Source organism: Giraffa tippelskirchi, chromosome 6 (genome assembly GCF_054371585.1).
Source record: "Giraffa tippelskirchi isolate mGirTip1 chromosome 6, T2T-mGirTip1v1.2.pri, whole genome shotgun sequence".
NCBI classification, from domain to species: domain Eukaryota; kingdom Metazoa; phylum Chordata; class Mammalia; order Artiodactyla; family Giraffidae; genus Giraffa; species Giraffa tippelskirchi.
In genome coordinates, this window is record NC_137280.1 from 113,014,995 (window position 1) to 113,038,067 (window position 23,073).

Sequence of the window (23,073 nt, forward strand, 5' to 3'; positions counted from 1 at the left end):
ATGACTTAGCAACTGAACAACAAGACAGTCTCTACAGTGATGTTATATGGGGGGCCAGGCTCAGGGGTGGGGACTGATTTTTCCAACAATTTTTAAACTAAGTAGAAAACCTTCCTTCCTATGAGGTCTGCCATGCTTCTGCCCTCCACTTCTGTTCCTGACTCCAGTACCACCTCCTGAGAACACTTAAGGCTGATCTAGACCATCTCAGCTTGGTTCTTGATGCATCTTACAGAACAAGAAACTGAGGCTTAAGAGACACAGCCTGATGAAATAGAAACAGTGCACAGGGTAATCCCAAAGCTTGCCAATGATTTGTGGCAGTACCTAGTATTTTATGGTTAAGGAGAAAAGGAGGCTGGAGATCTGAGCAAACTCAAGGAGAGAGGCACCTCATGAGTTTCTCATTCATGTAAAGTCTCAAACAGGTGTTCCTGATTTCCAGTCATCCTTAGTGTTGACTCAGATTCTGTTTCCTTCCATCCGTGGCTCCATCAGTTTCAACACCAGCTGTATGACTAAGACCAGCAAAGCTTCTTGCCCCCCATTAAGGTCTTTGAGCTGTAAGAGAGAGATTCTAAGTGTAAAGTAGTACACTGTGGTGACCCTTGGTCTCCACACGGAACAGACATGAAGGGGTGAGGGCTATGGCACTTCTAGAGAGGATGGCTACTATTTTTAACTTGTTGCTGTTCCTCCCCCTCTAACCCCCACCAAAAAAAGGTTAGTTGAAAGTCCTAACCCCAGTTCTTCAGAAGGTGATCTTATTTGATAATAGGGTCTTTTCAGAGGTAATCGATTTAAAATGAGGTCAGTAGGGTGGACCCTAATCCAGTATGACTGGTGTGCTTATACAAAGGGGAAGTTTGGACACAAAAGCAGACATGTATAGAGAACAGGGGATGTGATGATAAACTCAGGATTGTAGTAAAGTATGTACAAGCCAAGGAACACAGCTCCTTCCCTAGGGCCTTTAGAGGAATGGTGACACCATGGTTTCAGACTTAATGACCTCCAGAACAGTGAGACGATATATTCTGTTGTTCTAAGCCAGACAATGTGGTTATGGCAGTGCTAGGAAACCCACTCCAGTATTCTTGCCTGGAGAATCCCAGGGACGGGGGAGCCTGGTGGGCTGCCATCTATGGGGTCGCACAGTCGGACACGACTGAAGCGACTTGGCGGCAGCAGCAGGAAACTAATACGGTTGGCAATTAAATCTTTTTCAACACTTCAGACTACAATGGCTTGAATGTAACCTGTGTGTAACCTCTGTTGAAGAGAGAGAAGGTGTAGTCACTGTTTGTTTCTCCCAAATCCTTATCTCACAGGCTTGTTCGATCAGAAAGGATTGAAATTGCAAATGCATCCTGTGAGAGGTTGGTTGTCTTCTCCTGGAGCTGGAGGCAGCAGACATAGATGGGTTCCCCCACTTCCAGCTGGGAGCTCCTGGGTTACCAGGGAAACAGCCTTACCTTCTCTCTAGTCCATGAAGCTGGGGAGGTTCTAAGCACAAAGCAAGCCCTGACACCAGTTGTGGCTTCCAGAGAAATGAGAATGATAATAAATAAGTGTAAAAAGAGTTAACAACACACCCTTTAAGCCAAGAAAAAAAAAATACATCAGGAAGGACAGTCACAATTTTGTGGACTGAGAGGAGGTGTGAGGGGCTGGGCCATTGGGCCGTGAGGGGATGACGGGTGAGGGGGTGAGGGTTCCCCTTCCCGGCCCGGGAGATGGGGAGGAACAGAATAGGCTGTGTAGCAGCTGTGGGAGACATTTCCGCCCCCTGGCCAAAGCAGCTGCTCCTCCTCTGCCCGGCCCGGCCCCTGCTTGGCGGCCATGCTGCTTGCAGACTCCTAGCGGGACAGCGGTGTCTGCTTCAGGGACATGAGCACCGAGCGCAGGCGGGACACGTCTTTGCACTGCTTGCTGCTCTTGGGGTTGAAGTCACACAGCTGGGCCACCTTCTCCCACTCTGTGCCTGGGGTCTCCTCCTTGGATTCCTTCACAAAAGCCTCCTCAGATGCCCTGCAAGTGGAGACAGGACAGAGGTTTCAGAGCGGTCTACCTCTTCCCCGAAGCAGTGATGCTCTGCTCCCACGGAGCAAGGCTGTTTCGTGCAGCCTACTATGGGGTACTTTACCAAGACATCTCCTCCCCGGCTCCATGACCTCTGACCTCAGGCCCCCAGGAAGAGCTTTGCCATCAGAGGAACCCTCACTGGGTCCTCAGGGCCTTTTTTGAGGTCTTCCCTCAGACCTGCTCACAGCTTGTTGTTTCCTGTCATTCAGGTCTGAGTGCAGGCCTTACCTCCTCAGAAAGGTCTTCCCTTGCCACCGAAGCTCAAGTAGCCTACCCCTGCCCCAGCACTCTCTGTTCATTACCTCTCCATCAAGAGTTCCCAAACTGGGTCCCATTTGTTTATTTTTGCTTTCATTTCCATTACTCTAGGAGACCGATCCAAAAAAAACAGTACCGTGATTTATGTCAAAGAGTATTCTGTTTGTAGTATCTGGTCTTGCCTTTAGGTCTTTAATCCATTGAGTTTATTTTTGTGTATGATGTTAGCTGGTATTCTAATTTCATTCTTTCACATGCAGCTTTCCAGTTTTCCCAGAACCACCATATAGCTGATTCACTTCCTTGTACAGCAGAAACTAACACAACATTGTAAAGCAATTATACTCCAATAAAAAAAAAAAAGAAAAGAGTTCCCAAACTGGGGCTCCTGACACCTAAAGGCCCTTGGAGGAATCAATGTAATACCTCAGCTATTTTCAACACTTCCCAGAACTGGACAGGACATTTACTAACCACCTAACTGAAATCTCTGATTCAGCATTGCCTCAGGGTTCTCTGGACCTTATGAGTGTTCTTCAGAAAAGGTTGTGGTCAAAAATGTGTAAAAGAATCAATTAAAGATCTTCAAAACAATCACCCGTATTTCACTACAGAACTCTTTAGCACAGAATGACTATTCTCTCAGCCTGGGGAATGCTCCACTGGAGTCTTTGCTTTTGGTTAGAATCAAATTAGGATGGAAAGTGGTCATTTCTTCATCAGAAGTTCTGGCTGATAGTTACAGAAGCCACTGATGAAGGAACAATGGGGAAATAAAGTATAATAAACATAGTTTTGTGGACAAAACGTAAGTGTGGGAGTCATTAAGAGAAAGACAATAAGGGATTCTGGGGTGGGGAGGGCTGGGTCTGTGTTCTGTTTGACCAGCAAGTGTCCTTAAAGCCCCTCTCTCCTTAGCAGTCCCCCTTGCATCGCAAGCAAGACCATTTCTGCCAAGTGCCAGGCACTAGCTGATGGCAGGTGATCACTCTCCAGGTGATCCGGAGGGATGCAGGATGAGCCAGCCCTGGATCAGGTGACCCAGCCCCTGCCTAGTGATCTTGCTTTCCTGCTGTGTGCTCATTTCCTAATCTATAAAGTGAGAAGCAGTGTCTCATCTTTGCTGATCCATCTCACTGGACTGAGAACCCAGCAACGCAACATGTGTGTGTGGGCTTGGGAAAATGTAAGGTTCTGAGTGGAGCTGGCTAACCAGCAGGGCTGAGAGGAGCGATCTTTGAAGCTCTCTCTTCCGGGTCTAAAAGTGAAGTGAAGTGAAAGTCGCTCAGTCGTGTCCGACTCTTTGCAACCCCATGGACTATACAGTCCATGGAATTCTTCAGGCCAGAATACTGGAGTGGGTGGCCTTTCCCTTCTCCAGGGGATCTTCCCGACCCAGGAATCGAACGGGGGTCTCCTGCATTGCAGGTCGATTCTTTACCAACTGAGCTATCCGGGTCAAGAGGTTCCCCTCTAACCTTGCTCTCAAAGTGGGCTTCATGGTCCAGCAGCACCGGATCACCATGGAGTTTGTTGGCAATGCAGAATCATGGCCTCACTTCAGTCTTTCTGAGTCAGAATCTCCATTTTGACAAGAGCCCCTGCTGATGCATAGGTACGTGCAGGTCTGAGACACGCTGGTCTAGACTCTTCCTCTCTTCGGGATTCCCTTGGGTGCTCCTTGGGTCACCTCTTCAGGCACAGCAGGAGCAAAGAACCCCCTGTGGTGTTCTCCAGCACCAATGCCTTTCTGCCATCCCCACTCTCCTGCTTGAAACCTCCCATGGCTCTCCGCTACCTTCAGGATCAGGTCTGAGCTTTTAAACATCACACTACAGGCTTTCTTCAACTGGCTCCAAACTGACTTTCTCCCCGCCCCCCCATGCCCCCCACCCCAGCCACTGCAGGCCACTAGGTATTTCCCCTCTCATAGCCTTTGCCCCAGCAGCTTTTCCCATTGAGGACACCCTTCTCTTCTCACCCTCCCCATACAGCAAACTCCATCTCTCGCTTTAAGGGCCAGGGGCGGTCCCACATCTCTGAAGCTCCCCCTGCAGTGGGTGGCTCTGTGGGAGCCCTGCGTGTCCTTGTGAGCAGCTCTTATCACAACACACCTCCAACCATGAGCAACTTAAGGGGATGGACTGTGTGCATCTTATCCCTGTTTGACCGGAGACTGGCATTGGGTAAGCACCAATAAGAACTGGACAAATAGGAGAGTGGACAGAGGAAGGAGTGGAAGGCTGTTATTTTGGTGTGTCCCAGGTTCTGTGAGAGGAGGGTTAGCCCAAACAGTATGAGAGAGCTGCCAAGGGCGTACCCAGAGCAAGGAACAGCAAATATTTGGCACATATGCACGAGGCAGTCATCAGACACTCATCACTGCTTTTTTTTCTCCTTCAGCTTCACAATCCCCAACACACCACCCAGCTAACTATGAGAAGAAATCTCTCGTCTGGATTAGGCACAGGACCAGCTAGACCCCAAACCAGGAACATGAGACAGGCCAGTAATGGTCTGGGCAGGGGCTCGCAGCCAAATTCAGGCTGGAGCTCTGAGAACAGCGCACTCAGGCAGGAGGTGGGGGATGGCAGTGCATGCTTTATACCTCCAGCACCAGGCACTCCATGCTTGTTTTGTTCAACGGAAGACTCACCCCACCTCCCACCTCCCACCCCCGAGGGCCATCTCAGGGCGGCGGGGAGTTGGGCTGCTTAGCCCTTTGCTTCTCTCACCTGGGGATGGCCAGCATTCTTTCCTTGTCTCTGCTTGGATTTAGCAAATCTGTCTCAAAGATGCTCAGTACACATTTGCTGAGGGCATGGAGGTGAAGGCTGGTGCCTATGTCCACCCTGCGGGCTCACCTCATTCTCTGATCACTGCCCCAGGCCCAACCACACTCATTCATACCCCACCAGTGAGAGACTCAAGAAACTGCCAGCCACACACAGGGCCCCCAGCAGAGGAGCAAAGGAGACACGTACACGTAGCCGATGATATCAGCATCTGGCTGCTGGTAGAATGCTTTGTCAGCGATCCTTGGGGGAAGGGGGTTAGGTGAGGGGAGAACAGCAGGGCAAGATGGACAGACAGGCAGAGGGTTAAAGAGAAAGAGAAATCAGCATTAGTACCTCCAGCTGGAGACGTGTTAGGAAGCACAGTTCTGGAAGGCTCAGCAACCCTCCACAGCCCAGAGAGGAGAGCGGAGATCCTCCACCCACCCGAGGAGGGGGACCTTTCTAAAACTCAGGCCTTATCCTGTTATTCCTCCTGTTCACAAATCTCCAGTGGCTCCCATAGCCCGTGTCTTCCCAACCCTCACATCCGAGGCCCTGCACACGTGAGCCCTCCCTTCAGGCCTCCCTCCCGCCTCTCTCCCTGCTGCCCAAGCCTTTCTTGGACAGAAAGAAAGACAAGACAACAGCCTTTCTTTCACATCATGCTGTTCCCTGGTCTCCTAGTTGTCCTCCAAAGCCCAGGTCCCCAGACCTGAAGGCCCCCTCCCCTGCCCACATCCCTTGCTTCCACAGCCTTCCTGCAGAGGTCCTGCTCCCGAGACCAGCCCAGCACACGTGTGCCCACTGCTGAGCTCTTTGAGGACACAGATGCAGTCCTTCTCATTTCCGCCTCCCCAGGGCCCAGCCCAGGGACTGGCAGGCAGCAGCTTGTTGAACGGAAGCTGGAGGCTTCCCAGAGCCAGCCTTCCCCTTCCTGGCGGGTCTGGTGCCTTCAAGGGCACAGCCTCAAAGGCAGGGGCTGCCGGGCACTCTCTGGGCAGAGACCATTTCTGCAAGGGGTTCTCTGGTGGGTCTCCACTGTCTTTCCTGCCCAACACCTGGAAGGGCATCCTGGTTGTCCTGTAAAGCATCAGCTATCCCCGCCCAGTCCCTGTGGTTTGTGTGGGACCGGACCCCATGCACAACCCAAGGAATGAGACCCAATCTGGGTCCATCGGAGAGTCTCTGCTTCTGGGACAGTCACTGGGCCTGGGATGAGCATATGACTCCACACCAGACCAGCTGAAGCTGCTGGGGGCGAGAGGCTTATTTTCACTGGAGTTTCCAAGAAAATAGAGCAGGAGCCTGGAGCTGCTGGCGGCCACCTTGGGTCCCATCCCTGGGGTGTATGCCCAAGAGTGAAGGTGGGGGGAAGGAAAGCAGGGCCAAGAGACAGTAAAAGTGAGCGCTGATGGACTTGGTTTCAGCCCGAGCCCACTGTGCCTGCCCGCTTTCCCCTGGCCTTTCCAGTTACATAGGCCACAAATTTCCCTCTACTCTTCAGCCACTTCTGAGTCGAAGAGTTGTCATTTCAATAAGCAGGGAAACCCTGCATACGGCTTGGTTCTTCCCTCCCAGCCAGGCCTGTGTTCTCTGTGATGCTAACCATGGCCACAGGGCCCCCGGTCCAGCTCTTGGCCACTGGGCTCCAGGGTCACCTGGTTCACATTCCAGTGGGTCCTAAGACCTTGTCCATCGACTGAGAGACTCGCTTTTCTCTGTCATGGAGAGGAGGTGAGAGCTTACAGTCACCAGCTCCTCAGCATTCAGGGTGCTGAGCTCCACAGGCCACTGAGGAAACAGCCCTGGGGATCTGGCTTCTCCTTCCTCTGTGTTCTTGCCACCAAATCACCCATCCCTGTGACCATCCCCCACACCATGGCTCCTCTCATTTTCCCACCGCCCCCTTATGTCCCCACAGCCCCCTCGTGTCCCCATAGCCCACTCATGGCCTGATAGCTCTGCTCACCGGTTATTGATCTTGTTCTTCTCAACTTGTTCACTCTGGCGCTGGTTCCATTCCTCCAGGTCCTTCTTGGCCTTCTCCCGCCACTCCTGCTCCATCACTTTGGAAGCAGCATCTGCGACCCCCAACAGGTGAATGAGCAGCAGCTTTCCCGGAGGAACATGAGGCACAGCTGCCCTGGTGGCTTCTCCCCTCAGCTCCGTCCTCAGCCAGTTCCCACACTAAGGGGCGGCAGGGCCTCGTGTACTTTAAGGCTTCCCTCCCGACCATGGTGGTGGTCCCAAACCACCAGCCCAGTGGGAAGCCCCGACTCAGGGGGCCCAGCCCAGCTCGCAGCCTCAGCCCTGTCCTCACCCAGCTCCTGCAGCCGTTTCCGCTGCTCCTCTCTCCACTTGCGGATGCTCTCGGGTTCCTGCGTCAGCCTGTCCGCCTGGGCGATTGCTGCATAGCCATCCGCTGGACCGTTGGCCTCCTAGGACACAGACAGATGGCAGTGTACGCAGTCTGTCCACCTGCCCCTCTGTCTCTGCTCCTCGACTACTCCTTTCCAGTTACAGAGGCCACTAATTTCCCTTTATTCTTCAGCCACTTCTGGGTCAAAGTGTTGCCATTTCTATAAGCAATAAAACCCTACACATCGGTTTTATTTAAACCCCTCACATCTCAAACCACGTCATGCCCACTATCTCCTGGGACTGTACCCTGCCTTTGCACTTGCTCTGCCCCTCACCAGTCACTCTTCCCCCTCTGTGACCCTGGGCAAGTTACTCAACCTCTCTGTGCCTGGCTTTCCTCACCATAAAACGGGCTACAAAATAGCACCCGCTCCATAGGGTTAATAGGAGGATGAAACGAGTTTTAAAAGTGTAAAGAACTTCAAATGCTTCTTGGCACACAGAGAGTTCCCTGTGTTTCTATCATTAAAGTTCCACTCTGTTAGTTGTGGGCTTCCCACGTGGCTCAATTGCAAAGAACCTGTCTGCCAATGCAGGAACCACAGGAGACTCAGGTTTGATCCCTAGGTGGGGAAGATCTCCTGGAGGAGGAAATGGCAACTCACTGCAGTATTCTTCCCTGGAGAATCCCATGGATAGAGGAGCCTGCCTGGCTATAGTCTATGGTGTCGCAAAGAGTCGGACATGACCGAGCACTGTTAGTTTTATTCAGCCAATAACACACAGCCCCAAATGGCCTCATTTTATAATACATTTACTTTTCCATTGTCTGTCTCCTCTATCAGAATGTCACATTTGTGACAGCAGGGATTTGCCTGTCCTGTTCCCTGCTGTGTCCCCAGCACCCGGCATAGTGCCTGGCACAGAGCAGGTACTCTGTAACTATTTGCTGAGTGAATAGTCCTGAGGTAGGCAGGGTGGGGTTAGCTAAGATTGTGCAGTGATGGGAAATTCAGACTTGGAGGCCAGACCATCTGGGTTCAGATCCCATCTCTACTGCCTACTACATGTGTGTAACTCAACCTTGCTTGACCTCAGTTTTCTTATCTGAAATGGAGATGATAATAAAACTACCTCTAAGAGCTGGTGTGAGGATTTGATGCAACAGTACTTATAAGAAATTTATAAGAGTGCCCGGCATGGAGTGATGGCTCAGTAAATGATAGCTAGGATTCTTCTTCTTCTTCATTCTCATTTTATAGGGGCAGAAACTGGGGCCAGGAGAGATGGCACAATGTAGAGGTAGAACCTGGGGCCGGAGTCCAAGCCTCCTCTGACTTCCGGGCCGGGGCTCTGCCCAATTCTCCAGGCTGCCTGCCAGGGTAGGGTACTCCAAGCGTGGCAGGCTGAGAACTCAGCCCAGACAGGATGGGGCTTCCCTCTGTTCTCGCAGAGCCAGAGCTTTTTTACGATCCAGCCCATCTCTCAGCACTCCCACTCTGGCGCTCTGTCCGCCCCGTGCATTCCTGTCTCCACCCATCCCACATCCATGCTGCCCTACCTTTGTCTCCTCCGTGCTTTTGGCCTGCAATTGTCTCCCTTCCTTCCTCCAGCTGATGAAATCTTATTCCATCCCACGAGTTTCAAGCTCAGAAGTCACCAGCTCTGGGGTATTTCCAAATCCCCAAGCAGATCTCACAGCCCTTCCTCTCCCTGTGCTCCTTTTCACAGCCTTCGCCTTCTACCGTGGGTGTCTCCTGGCTGGACTGCGAGATCCCTGTCAGCAGGGCAGAACCTTGTTTACAGCCCTATGAACCCGTCCCTCCTTTCACTGCTCTGTTGCTCAAGCACTCATCAAACTGTCATGAATCCCAGGGTTGTTTAATGTCTTCTCCCCACCCAACAGCGTCTGTCCAGTGCTGCCCACACAGCTGGTGTTCAACAAGCAGTGGCCACGTGGATGAAGATTCCCCCCTGGAACTAGCATGTGCCGGTTCAGAGGAAGTGCTGAGTGTCTGTCCAAGGAGCTGTGGGCAGCAAAGTGAAGCAGCACGCAGATGGACATAAGAGCTGCATCTCCCTGGGGAGAGAGAAGGGCAGGCCGAGGGCAAGGCAGAGCTGCCTGGCTCCTCGGATCAGACCCACCCTTGGGTGGGGCAGCTGGGGCACTGCCCTTATTCCTCCTTCCTGCCCAGCATTATGTTTCAATTCAGAGAGGCTCTCATGACATCTCAAGGGGCCTTTCCAGGGCCCTAATCTCGACAACACAAGTTGATCACTGATGTAGGGTGAGCCCCACCCTGTCCAGGTCTGGGAACAACCCTGTCCTGAGGCCAAGCTACCAGGACCTCTACCCAATCCTATAGAATGTCCCATCTGCAGACAAGTGCAGTTACTTTAGTGTCTATGTGTTTATCCAGGTGCTACATTTTATTTCTTCTTGGTACTCATGATATCTTAAAAGACTGGCTTCCTTGGTGGATCAGACAGTAAAGAATCTGCCTGCAATGCGGGAGACCTGGGTTTGATCTCTGGGTCAGGAAGACTCCCTTGAGAAGGGAATGGTGACCCACTCCGGTATTTCTTGCCTGGGAAATCCCATGGACAGAGGAGCCTGGTGGGCTATAGTCCTTGGGTTGCAAAGAGTCGGACATGACTAAGCAACTAACACTTTCTGACTTTCTTTACTATCTGCCCCCACCCCTCCCCGGTAAGTGAGTTCCATGCAGACAGAGACTATCTCTGTACAGGACCTAGGACAGGGAGGGCCTGGCTGTAAGAGGAGTTCAAGAACATCTCTTGAATGAATTAACATATGTTCAGGCTTGGGGACAGAGATGAACAAGTTGGCCCATCATCCAGGAGCTTGGCAGAGGGAGTCTCTCACAAATGAGGACCATGACTTGGGGTACATGCATAACATGGGTCATGAAAAGAGGAGGGACAAGGGAGGGCATGACGTTTCTAGCCTGGGAGCAGAGTAGGCTGGGAAGAGACAGGGAAAGGGCATTTCAGACCAAGAGTTGGCAGCGTAAGGACCACGTGAGGCTGGTACCTTTGGGAAAATGTGAGTACAGACATGCTGCCATGTGTGGATGAGATGGGTTGAGAGAGGTGGGCTGGAGGCGTAGAAGTCATTCCATGGTGTCCTTCAGGATCACCATCTCCTTTAGAAGTGTGTGCATGCTCAGTCGTATCTGACTCTGTGACCCCATGGACGGTAGCCTGCCAGGCTCCTCTATCCATGGAATTTTCCAGGCAAGAATACTCAAGTGGGTTGCCATTTCCTACTCCAGGGGATCTTCCCAACCCAGGGGTGGAACCAGCATCTTCTGCATCTCCTGCATTGGCAGGCAGGTTCTTCACCACTGAGACACCTAGGAAGCCCCACCATCTCCTTCAATACTGCCCTAAAATTAAGACTCACAGGTTAGAGTGCTTACAAACTTGCAAAGAACCTGCAATTAAATGGTTCTATTTGGCCTTCACAAACCTTCATGATGGGTTTTATTATCGTTGTTTTACAAGTAGGAAAAAGTCTAGCTTCAAAGTCCCAAGGTCACCCAGTCAGCAACTGGCAGAGCCAGAATTCAAACTGAATTCTTAGGTGTAACACACCGGCCACACATAGCCAACAGGGGCCAAAGTCACTTCTGTGTCATGTGATTTTTTCCTCCGTAACACGTCTACCATCCCAAGATTAGAGACCATGCCCTGTCCCAAGCCCCACTCCCTGTCTCTCTCACACGTGCCTTCATACCTTCCTTGGCTCACTTAGTGGCTAGCTCAGGGATAAGAAGCTTCTAAGGCTACAGAGCACTGTCCTCAACAGACCTGTGGGGACAGCAGGGGAGGGCTTCTCATCCCCATTTTACAAATGACAAATCCAGCTCAAAGCAGCGACTAGTCCAAGGTCGTCCAGCTAGGAAAAAACAGAAATGAAGCCCAGATTGTCTGACTCCCTCCAGACTTCACCACAGCGCCTCGGTCTGGGTGTAGAAGCAGCTGGAGTAGATGCTGGGGATGGAGGGAGGTTAGGAGGGCTGAGGAGAGGAGCCTGGAGCAGCTGCACTCCACATCCAGGGGCATCATCACTCAGTGTGGCCCCAGCAAGTGGTGCCCAGAGGTGGCTGTGCCCCAGGCTCTGAGTGGAGAGCCCGGTCAAGCTGAGCCCGCCTCCTCCACCAACGCAGCCCCCTGATAGGCTCTGGCTGGGAGCTGTTCCCGCCCCCCACACACCCCTATGCCTCCCACCTGCAGGCACACGGCCATGTATGTGTGGTCTCTTCGGCCCTGTACCTGTGGTCTCTTGGCCCTGTACCTGTGGTCTCTTCGGGCTCCCCCAGCACACCCTTCCCTGCAGCAGCCCCAGACTGAGCATCTTATCCTCTGTGCCTTTGTACATGCTGTCCTCCCAGCCAGGACCACCCACCTCCCCCTGGGCAGCCTGGAACCCACTTCCAGCATGCGTTGCACTCTCTGACTTCAGTGCAGCATCTAGCGGCTGAGCCTGCTTCAGGTCCCAGCTCTTTCCAGCTGTGTAACCAGAGCTATTAAACCTCCCTGTGTGTCCTCCTTCTCCTCATCGGTAAAGTGGGGATAATGTATGGAACCTACATGATAGTAGCGTTGGGAAGATGAAATGAGTTAATCCATTAAAGCTTTTGGGTGGTGCCCAATGAAGAATAGCTTCCCTGGTGGCTCAGATGGTAAAGAATCTGCCTTCAATGCAAGAGACTTAGGTTCCTTCCTGGGTTGGGAAGATCCCCTGTGGAAGGGAATGGCAACCCACTCCAGTATTTTTGCCTAGAGAATCCCCATGGACAGAGGAGCCTGGCAGGCTACAGTCCATGGGGTCACAAAGGGTCGGACACGACTGAGCAACTGATACTTTCATTTTGATGTATAGTAAGAACTCAGACTCCTGGCTCTTGAGACCAGCCCCACACCTGAGCCCTTGCTGTCCTGCCCAACTTTCAGGTCTCTGTCACTTGAGCTCTTTGAGAACCAACAGCCATTGGATTTGCCTCTACCTCCAAGGCCTTGAGCATAGTGCGTGGCACTCAGAATGTGGGCTGCCTGCAAAGCGATGTGGAGGGCATGGGGAGAACCTGGAACACAGCATCAGAGGGACTTGGGCTTTAAGTCTTCTCCTGCCACTCACTGGATGTGCAACCTTTAAGAAGTCCCCTCCTTGTGCTCCTTAGGTGTCGTCACCTGTCAAATGAGAGTGACAACATCACACTCCAGGTGTGAAGTGGGGCCTGAATGTGATAACTGCCCTGCAACCGCTGTAGCCTGTAGGCTTGGGGACAGCATGTGTGCAGGTGGCAGAGCTGCATGGCTCTGCACCATTGCTCATGGCAGCCCTCCCACCATCAGTCGGCCGGCCACCCTGTGCCATCACCACAACCAGGAGAACGCAGTGGTGCTGTGGGCAGACGAGGTCCTGAGAAGCTGTTTGCTGGCTCCCCTTCACCCACTGATCTGGACTTATTTTCCAGCCCTTATTTTCCAGCCCTGCCCCTGCCAGTGAGCAGTGAGGCTGGAAGAGTCACGGACGGGCTCCTCCTTAATCACTTGACTGTCCCAGTGAGGAAATCAGGTCAGCTGCCAGGGGCCTGACAGCCTGGGAGGGCTCACCCGGGGCTGCAGGAATGCTTGGAGCCCCTCCCACGCTCAAAAGGGAAGGCATCTGGGAATGGCTGGGACCAAAAGGCAGGAGGCTACAATCAGGGCCGGGCTTGTCTCGGCCCGGCTCTCTGGTGGCACCCCTCTCCCGAGGAACCCCTCCGCTGGACACTGGAGACCACCACGAGGGCTTCCAGGGGCCAGGCTGGCCCAGCACGTGCTGTGACGCCATGGGTAGCCAGGAGGATGAGGCATAGCCGATCCTGGGGATTGACCAGCTAGAGCTAAGCTGAGCTGAGCTGTTGATTCCTCTAAGTAGCTCGGGGTGATGGCCAAGTGGGTGGGGAAAGGAAGAGAGCTTGTGTAAGAGGAGGGAGTCCCGCCGGGGCCTTCTCTCCCTGCCCCTGGCAGCGGCAGAAAGAATTAGAATAGGTTTGGACAGGCTTATCCTTAGGCCTTGTTTGGGATCAGGTTCATAGCTGGACCCCGCAGTGGCCCATGTGCTTGTTGTATGCCAAGTCACTTCAGTCGTATCTGACTCTTTTCGACTTTATGGACTTCTCTGTCCAGGGATTCTCCAGGCAAGAACACTGCAGTGGGTTGTCATGCCCTCCTCCAGGGGATCTTCCTGACCCAGGGATCGAACCCATGTCTCCTGTGGCTCCTGCACTGCATGCAGATTCTTTACCGTTGAGCCACCAGGGAAGCTCCCAGTGGCCCACAGGCTTCCAGAAAAGATCAAGTAAGGTAGCAGGAAAGTTCTGTCCAGGACCCTTGAAAGTCAGACCCTGCTCTGTGCTCCATCCTAAGACAAATCTGCAGGGGCTTCCCACCCACAAGCTGGCCCCTATGGCCTGCCTGGTCCAGCAACAAGGGGGTGGAGCAAAGGGCACCAGATCAGGAGATTTAGACGAACCTGAGGGCTTCCCAGTTGGTGCTAGTGGTAAAGAACCTGCTTGCCAAAGCAGGAGATGTAAGAGACGCGGGTTCGATCCCTGGGTCAGGAAGATCCCCTGGAGAAGGACATGGCAACCCACTCCAGTATTCTTGCCTGGAGAATTCCACGGAGAGAGGAGCCTGGTGGGCTACAGTCCATGGGGTCGAAAAGAGTCGGACATGACTGAAGCGATTTAGCATACACTGCATACATACAGATGAACCTGAAATTGGCCACTAAGCTTCTGAGTGACTTGCGTCATCTGTGACCCCCTTCCCTGCCTGTAAGGATGCTAGCGTGGCACAGATGTGCAATGAAAGTGAAAGTGAAAGTTGCTCAGTCGTGTTCGACTCTTTGTGACCCCAAGGACTATACAGACCGTGGAATTCTCCAGGCCAGAATGCTGGAGTGGGTAGCCATTCCCTTCTCCAGGGGATTTTCCCAACCCAGGGATCAAACCCAGGTCTACCACAAATGATTCACAAATAAACATACCTGGGGTTATTCTTGGTAGCAGTGAGAAAAAAATTCCCACTGAGATTGGGGAGGAGGTCTAGGGTTTCTCAGATTCATTCAATGCAAAGTGAGGCCAGGGGGCAGGACGGGAGAAGGCCTCAAGGTGCTAATGTGTAGAAATGGAAAATTATCTTGCTCCTAGTGTTCTAGGTACTATGGTCCCAAGTATATCTCCAGCTCCAGGGCCACTTTAGGACACAGACCTTTCGGGTCAAGCCAAGTCCTTTGGAGTATGTGCAGGGCAGGGGCAGTCTGAGTCTCTATGCTCTGCCAAACTGGACAGGCGTCAATGCTGCTTATTTGAAACTCTCAGGCAGGCCCAAGGAGACACGAAGCTCTTAAAGTCCTACAGACTAACTTTTCTAGCTTGCCAGTAGTTGAGTAATTTTCCAGAAATGGGACTTGGCCAGTTGCCCTGTGTAAGGTACCAGCCCATCCCTCTTACATAAGAAACTATTGTTTGTTCTCCCATAGGATTTAGGAGGCCAGCTCCTCCACAAGGCAGAGCTCAGGAGATCTTGCAGCAGTCAAGGGTCTTTGACCCAGTCCAGTGGGAATTAAAGTTCATCCGGTGAAGACTGTTGCATCTGTGGGGTCCTGAGGATACTATTTGTGTTCCAAATTCTTTAAGTAGTTTTAATATGATCTGCATTATAAAATCCTACAGATCCTATGATCTGTAGGAAAGGAGGGGGCTTAGGTGAGTGTAGAGAGAAGTTTTTAACTAGAAATATCTTTGATGTGCTTAGTTGCTCAGTCGTGTCCTACTCCTTACGACACCACGGACTGTAGCCTGCCAGGCTCCTCTGTCCATGGGGATTCTCCAGGCAAGAATACCTGAGTGGGTAGCCATGCCCTCCTCCAGGGGATCTTCCTAATCCAGGGATCGAATCCAGATCTCCCGCATTGCAGGCAGATTCTTTATGGTCTGAGCCACTAGGGAAACCCATGAATACTGGAGTGGGTATTTACTAGCTGGTTTTTTTTTTGGGTGGAGGGGTGGTGGAGGGGAAGTGTGAGAGAGAGTGTGTGTGTTATAGGATCGTTACAAAGAATTTTAAAACAACTCAGTGAAAGTGAAAGCTTTTCCTTACCCTCCCTTTTCCCACAACCTTGGGGTTAACCACTGCTAACAGTTGGTACACATCCTTTCAGATCTTCATGCAAACATATTTCTAATATAAAAAATAGGACCACACTGTGCATATTACTCTGCAAGCTGCTTTTCCATTTATTATATTATGGGCATCTTTTCATGTCAATACAGAAAGCTCTGACTGCTCGTTGTAACAACGGCATGGTTTTCCAATTTACCTACCCAGGTCCTCAAGACCTAAGTGGGCACTTAGGTTATTTCCAGTTTGTCTGCTGCTACAAATAATCGTACAAAGAATCTGAGTGTCCCTGTCCAGCCATTTCTTTAGGAAAATTCTGAGAAGTGAAATCTCTTTTAACTGGGTCCCACCCAGTGAAAATGCTCAGACATGGTGGAGATGATCACTGGGTTCAGCCTCCCACCTGTAGCAAACATGTGCAGGGCCCTGTGTTTCCTTTAGTCCATGCTACTGCGAGCCACTTTCTTTCTCCCTCTGCAAGCTAGACATTACCATGGGCAACCTGAGGCCACACCCATTGATCCTTATATGTATGGTCCTTATTCTTCATTCCCTTCTCCTACACAACCAAAAAAAAAAAAGTGTCAAAACCTTTCTTGATGTTCCCATCCCAATGAACAGAACTTGAAGCCCTCTTCCTACCCATGATGGGGGCCAAAAAGTTCGTGAGACCCAGGCTGTCAGTCCCTCCCCCTACGAGGACAGAATCTTGCTTACCTGAAACACATCTCCATTGACTGTGGTCCCCATGTCCTCAGAACCTGATAGAGAACAAGAAGACAGTATTACTCATTGCTCAGCTTATAATCAGGGTTCTACATTAGCGACCGAGCCAACCTCTGTATATATCCGTGTGTGTGTGTACTGACTTCCACATATGCAGACATCATGTACACATAAATAACCTGGGTTCAGTCCTTGACTGTTCACAAAGCCTTCTCATAGCTGTTATCACATCTAATTTTCACCATATCCTTGTGCTGAAAGGCACAAGGTGTGTTATCAACCCATTTTACAGATTCTCAAACTGAGGCCCAGAGAGGCTATGTGATTGCCCAAGGTCGCCAGCCAGTAATACTTCCTCACCTACCGGAAATTAATTTCCCCTCAGCCACAGTTAGGAATGGCCTGATTACCTATAGAGCCTATGCCCAGTGAGCCAGCAGAGGAGCTGGAGGCTCAGGGCGGGTCTGTGAGAGCTCAGAAAGAAGGAACTGCGCGTCTCCGCTTGTCCCTGAGGTGCCTTGAGCAACGGCTTCACCTGGGAGAGCAGGAATCAGCCCCTACCAGGCAGCACCTGGCCTGTTTTTCCTCCTCCTGCCCCTCCCAGAAGGATTTGCTGTGGCCCTCACCTCAACAATGATTCCTCCTGGTCCTTTGCCCTGACACCTGATTAGTCACAAATTCCTGTGACTTCTGCTGCAGCAGGGACCCTCAAAGTTGGGGGTCCCTCTGCCCCCTGCCTGGCCCACCTGCACAGCTACTTGGTCTGTCTGCCCCACTAGTGGCAGTGAGCACCTGGAGGGGCACACCTGTGTCCAAACCCTCCCCACTGTCTTCCCCAGAGCCGGGTACCATACCTGCGACTTAGGAAGTGCCCAGAAACTATTTGTTGAATAGCAAATGAATCAACGCAGTAAAGAAAGAAGGACTAAATGGCTTTTGTCCACTCACAGGCCTCCCTGCCTCCATCTTCACCCTCTCCCAAACCTCTTTCAAACCAACCACCATGGCTGATGAAAAGCATACACTTACCTACGTAACTCTTCTAACTAAAAATAAAAGGAACACAAACTAAAATGAAAGCCAGTTCCCGTGGACCACAGCAGCCCATAGGGTCTGCTCCTTCCTTGGGAACTTGACAGGTGCTGTTCCCTCTCCCTGGAAGGCTCTCCTGCTCCCTCAAGCCCTCAGCCTCCACTCAAATACTTCCTTATTAGAGGCCTTCCCTGACCATCCCTGACATTCGTCCTCTGCACCCTACTCCTCCCCTGTACAGTCTTTCTCTGTATCACCTACCACAGCCTGATACGTTTATTTTTGTATGTGCTAATTACCCCACTTGAAAGCCCTCCTGGAGGGCAGGGACTTTATTTTGTCCATCACTGGGATCCAGCACCTAGAACAGTGCCTGATACGTAACAGGAGCCCAATAAATATTTGTTGAATGAATACATTGAACCTCGGACCATAATTCATGAGGATCTTTGCAATCTGGCCCTGCCCATTTTTCCTGCCTCACTTCCCACCAGTCCTTCCCACAAACCCTATTCTGGTTTCCGCCTTCCCCAAACACACTCTGCCACATTCCATGCCTTTCTTCCTACTTCCCTCCACCAAAGAATGCTCTTGGGGATCCAGTCGTTCTCCAAAGCCCAGTTCACAAGTAACCTCCTCTGGGAAGCCCTCCACTGCTTCCTCTTCTACCCTGAGCACTGATGGAAGGTCTCAACCACTATGGAGTATCCCCAAATACTGTATAGTACCCCCCACCCTCTTACGTGATTACTGTGACATGCCATGGGTCATGCATGCCCTTATCAGGCTCTGTATCCCATTCAGCTAGCTCCTATGGGTGAGCAGTCAGTATCGGCTAAATGGAAGCTAAATTTCTCTTTGGGGGCCTGCTGTTATCTGCAAGGCCTGAGGACTCTCAGAAACTGCAATGCCTCTTAGCCAGGAGCCTCAGGAAGCTGTACAAGACCACCCCAGAAGGACAAGTACACTTCACCAGCCAGATAGAGCTATGAGTCACAGTGAGAGTGCTTTCAGCTTGGGGACTAAAGGGAGGGATCCTTAACCCCATGGAAACAATCCCCAGCAGATATAAATTATAATCAATTTTGTTTTCAAACAGTGATCGATTTTAACCAACAGTTGTCAGCCATCCTCCCTGCTCATTTAGATGGGGTTTCTCCTGCACAGGCGGCCTGGTCTCTAAATCAGTGGCAGCATCTTCTCCAGGGGCATCTCCTCTATCAGGGTCTGAAGTTACCAGGGTCCTCACGATGCTGGTCTGTGCACCTGGCATTTCTGGAGGGGAAGTTGTGCCCCCTTCCACACTCCACCCTGACCAGTCCCAGTCTCAGAGCCCTCAACAGCAGGAGCAGCCAGGGGCCCACCCTGTCCTTCAGGAAGTCTCTGCAACCCAGTCTCTCAGTCCCATGGGTGCTCCCCTTTGGAAAGAAGGCTTCAGCCTCTTTGGGAATCCGCACACACCCACACACAGAATTCCGAGTCTCTGTCCTCACAGTGCTTTCTGACCAGCCCACTGCACGTTAATAATCACAAGCCCACAGTCCAAAGCCGGCAGAACAGGAGTGAGGCAGATACGAGTCCCAGGGATAAGCCGTGGGTGTGACTTCCCTCAGATCCCTAATCCCCTTTTGGGACAGGGACAGACGGGGTCCAGAACATTCCTGGGAGCTTACTGAGTCCCATCAGGGGGAAATGGGCTTGCCCAGGAAATAACTGGGCAAGTCCAGGGCAGAGCCAGGTGGGGCACATAGAAATCTGGGTGTGAAAATGTAAACCTCCTGGGCCCTACCCAAGGCTGATGAATGGAAACAAAGTATCCATTGCTCAGGCTGGCGCAACTCCAGCCCCAGAGGAGGGACTCAAAGAAACTCAGGCTCAGGCCTACTCTAAACAGTTGCCCCTGAGGTACATGCATGCATGCATGCTCAGTCGTGTCCGACTCTGTAGCCAGCCAGACTCCTCTGTCCATGGGATTCTCCAGGCAAGAGTACTGGAGTGGGTTGCCATGCACTCCTCCAGGGGATCTTCCCGACCCAGGGATTGAACCCGCATCTCCTGCATTGCAGGAGGATTCTTCACCACTGAGCCATCTGGGAAGCAGCCCCTGTCCCCAAAGTCAGGGCACTCAGCACAAGGGCATCATTTAAGAGACAAGACTCAGAAGTGATGAGTGGTGCTGGAGCTTCTGTCCAGCTCCCAGCAGCCTAAGGCACATTTTCTGCAACTTATTCAGGCTTTTGGCACTCATCACCAGTCTCCGGGGGATTATTTACTCATCACCATCTAGACCTAGGAGGGTCAGACCAATTCTATCCTATCTGGCCACCTATTGAGCCGCATCCCACAACTCCTCTCAGATCCCTGTGCTCCACTCAGCAGGACAGCTAAGTATTTGCAGCTTTAGTGGTTGTGAGTCCAGGAGACCCTCAGAGGGCCATGTCCCTGCTTCCTTCCCTGCCGCCTCCGGTCTGGAGCCAACCTGTACCACCCCTGCCGGAGAGGGAACCTCCCATCCAGGCCATAAATCCCTGGAGTCCCACCGTCCTAGGAGAGGTCACAGCCTGTTCAAACCCCAGCCACCTCTGCAGCCCTCTGCCTGACTTCTCCCTGCTTCTCTCTTAGGTGGCCTGACATGGGCTCTCCCAGCAGGGCCTCTCCCATGTCAACCTGACTGGGGAAGCTGGTAGTCTCAAGATGTGGGCCCATATTTTCTAGGAATTCCCTGGGGTGTGTGAGGGTCTGTGCCAAAGTGCTAGAAACTGCTGCTCCTTCAGAAGACATCCACTGCTGACTTGGTTAGGTAGCAAAAGACCCCCCCACCTCCACATCCCATCACCTCCCAGGGTGACTGCCACAGCATATGAAAGAATGTGGAGCCCAGAGTTGAGACGCCTGGGATCTAGTCCCAGATCTGTCACTCACGGCTGTGTGACTTTGAGCAAGACACTCAGGCTCTCTGGGCTTCCAGTTTCTTACATGTGACAAAGGGCTTGTTATGTTTCTCACACGAAGAGGATACACAGATGCTTCAAGCCCCTCAAGCCACAGGAACTGTCTTTTTCATATCTGTATCCCCACTGCGTTTGGCACACAGTAGGTGCTCAGTAAATGTTGAATAAGTACAAATATGACTATAAGGAGCCTTACTTGTAAACACTTTTTAAAAAACACATAAGCTACCACTTATTCCAACAGGCCCATAAACCCCCACTCAAATGACAACATTAACAGGAAGCAAGGGCTGTTTTGGATGCACCCATGAAAATGATAGCCGGTTTTTAACTTTAAGAAATTGTTTTTTCAGGCAGAACTAGAGCAGGAACATTGTTGATAAACATGCTATTGCAAGGACCAGGCCCCAAACCCTGAGCCTGAAGCTAACCCCAATAGTCCTGGGGCACCTTTGCAAAACCACTAAACTCCAAACCTAGGAGGGCAGGATCCCATCTGACTGAAGCCCTCTGTGCCCCTGCCCCCATACTGGTGTCTAACTCAGAGGCTGGCATATGGAAGACAATGTGTCCAGGGGGAGAGGATTCAGAGTCTGAGAGAAATGGTTTAGTCCTCACTCTGCCACTTACTAGTTCTTTCAGTAGTGTACATTTTGAGCCTTAGTTCTGCCATCTCTGAAATGGGTTTATAATGCACATGAAATGATGAAATGTTAAGTAAAGTGCCTAGAACAGGGACTGCAGGATGGCAGGTGATCCTTGGAGAAAGTCTGTAAGTTCTTAGAGCACTGGGTGCCTCCTGCTTTCCCAACTGAAGGAGGGAGCTAAGTCCAAGGGTCAGGGAGGTCTGAGGTCCTGTGCACACGTGCAGGGCACAGCCTGGGGCAGTGAGCCTACTGGGAAGCTCAAGGCTGGGCTGCATTGGATTCCAGAGGCAGGCAGTGGTGGAGCTGGCTTGGGAATGAAATGTCATGACGAATTTCTATGCCGGGAGCCACCAGATCCTCAGCCCCAGGCGGGGCCTCAGATGGGGAACGCCACAAGATCCCCCTCCCCATTTCCTTCTCCAGGTCCCCCTCAGATACGCAAACAGCCCCAGGCCTGCTCCTGGCTGGCCATAGCAGGCCTTCTTCGCTCTACCGCACGGCCCGGAAGCCGAGGACCCCGGGTGTGAGCCCCAGATCTCCCCCCCCAACCCCCAGTACCCAGGCCACCTCGCTGACTCACCCTCACTCGCGGGTCCCGGCTGCGCGAGGCCCCCCTGGCTGCCGGCAAGTGCCCCGAAGCCCTCGTCATTCTCTATGCCCGCAATCTCACTCTCCTGCTGGGCCAAGAAGGCGGCCGCCGGGTCCTCCTCGGCCGCTTCAGGGGCCCCGCTCTCCGACGACGAGAAGAAGCCAAAGTCATCAGCCATTTTCCCCGCGTCTCCGCCGAAGCGTCCGTCTGGTGCTCGGCTCTGCCCGGCGCGTGCCCCGCGCTGCGCCCGGCGGCCGCGGCACTGTCACCCGAGCACCCCGGGGGAAGCCGCTCGGCCTCGGCGGGGACGGGCTCAGCGCGGCGGCCCCACACTTCCTTTCCGCCACCGGGCCCGGCTCGCCTGTCACTGCGGCTGCAGGCGGGAGGAGCCGGGACGGGAATGCGGTGATGTCACCGGCCGAGGGAGGAGGCCCGCAGGACGGCCGGAGGTCGCCTCTCAGCGGCCACAGGAGGGCGGCAGCAGGAAGGCGGCGCAGCCCGAGGGGCCCGGGGCCGCGCTCCCCGCTCGCGGCCACCAGCGCGCGTCTCCAGGACACAGAACTGGCGCGGCTCCTGCCGGGTCCGGAAGCGAAGCAGATGGGACCAAGGGACCATCGCGTGTACAGGGTCACTGCAGGTTGGCAGCCTGGATTTCAGGAGCACCGAGGGGGTGGTCGCTGCGCAACGTGACTCCTCCTGATTAATTCTGCACAAGTTTCTTCTCCAAGGCTCGGCGGGTGTTATGAAGCCCCGTTATCAGGAGCCTTGGAGAGGTAATATTAAGACCCACCGCTTTATTGCATCTTTCCTGCAAGTCCAGGGTCTTCGCCACAAGGCCACGTTGTTTCCGTACATTTCTTATGCATTTCCCTTCATTTGGAGGCTTCAGCTCAGGCCACCAGAGTTTGTGTGACCTGATGGCGTCTCTACTTGGAGGCTGGGTCCCTTCAATGTCCCTTGCTTCCTTGGTTGCTCAGACGGTAAAGAATCTGCCTGCAATTCGGGAGACCCGGGTTCGATCCCTAAGTCGGGAAGATCCCCTGGAGAAGGAGAAGGCAATCCTCTCCAGTATTCTTGCCTGGAGAATTCCATGGACAGAGGACCCTAGCGGGCTACAGTCCATAGGGTCACAAAGAGTCAGACACGACTGAAGTGCCTTAGCAGTAGCAGCAAGTATGAACCAGGTTGAGAACGGCAAACCCAGTTTATCCAGGCAGCCTACCACTCCTCCACTCAGTCATCCTGAGTATACAGACTTTAAAACATAGTAAAACCCAAGCTCTGGCCATGGGGAGATTACAATCTAGGAGCCCAACAGATGGGAAATAGTCAGACATTTTCTCTGAGTGATAAGTGCTCTGACATTTAAACACAGACTTGGGGGAGTGGGAAGGGGAGGAGGGGGAAAGGAGAGGGAAAGTGGGGATAGGGGTGGGGTGAGGAGGAAG

The 23,073-nt window shown here is 52.5% G+C and overlaps 1 protein-coding gene across 5 annotated transcripts; it reads right to left on the minus strand.

The window, feature by feature from the left end:
• Positions 1 to 1,583: 1,583 nt before the first annotated feature.
• Positions 1,584 to 21,994, minus strand: CLTB (clathrin light chain B). Of its 5 annotated transcripts, XM_081499133.1 has the most exons (7): positions 21,623 to 21,994; positions 20,010 to 20,018; positions 16,398 to 16,441; positions 7,441 to 7,558; positions 7,090 to 7,201; positions 5,328 to 5,381; positions 1,584 to 2,031 (listed from the first exon to the last, which is right to left on the minus strand). In XM_081499133.1, the coding sequence occupies exons 1-7, from the start codon at positions 21,801 to 21,803 to the stop codon at positions 1,860 to 1,862; spliced, it is 690 nt and encodes a 229-aa protein (XP_081355259.1). In that variant the 5' UTR covers positions 21,804 to 21,994; the 3' UTR covers positions 1,584 to 1,859. The 5 variants fall into 5 exon arrangements, with proteins under 5 accessions (XP_081355259.1, XP_081355261.1, XP_081355258.1 ...); XM_081499135.1 differs by lacking the exon at positions 5,328 to 5,381; XM_081499132.1 differs by lacking the exon at positions 20,010 to 20,018 and having other exon boundaries at positions 21,617 to 21,994.
• Between the last annotated feature and the right edge of the window lie 1,079 nt (positions 21,995 to 23,073).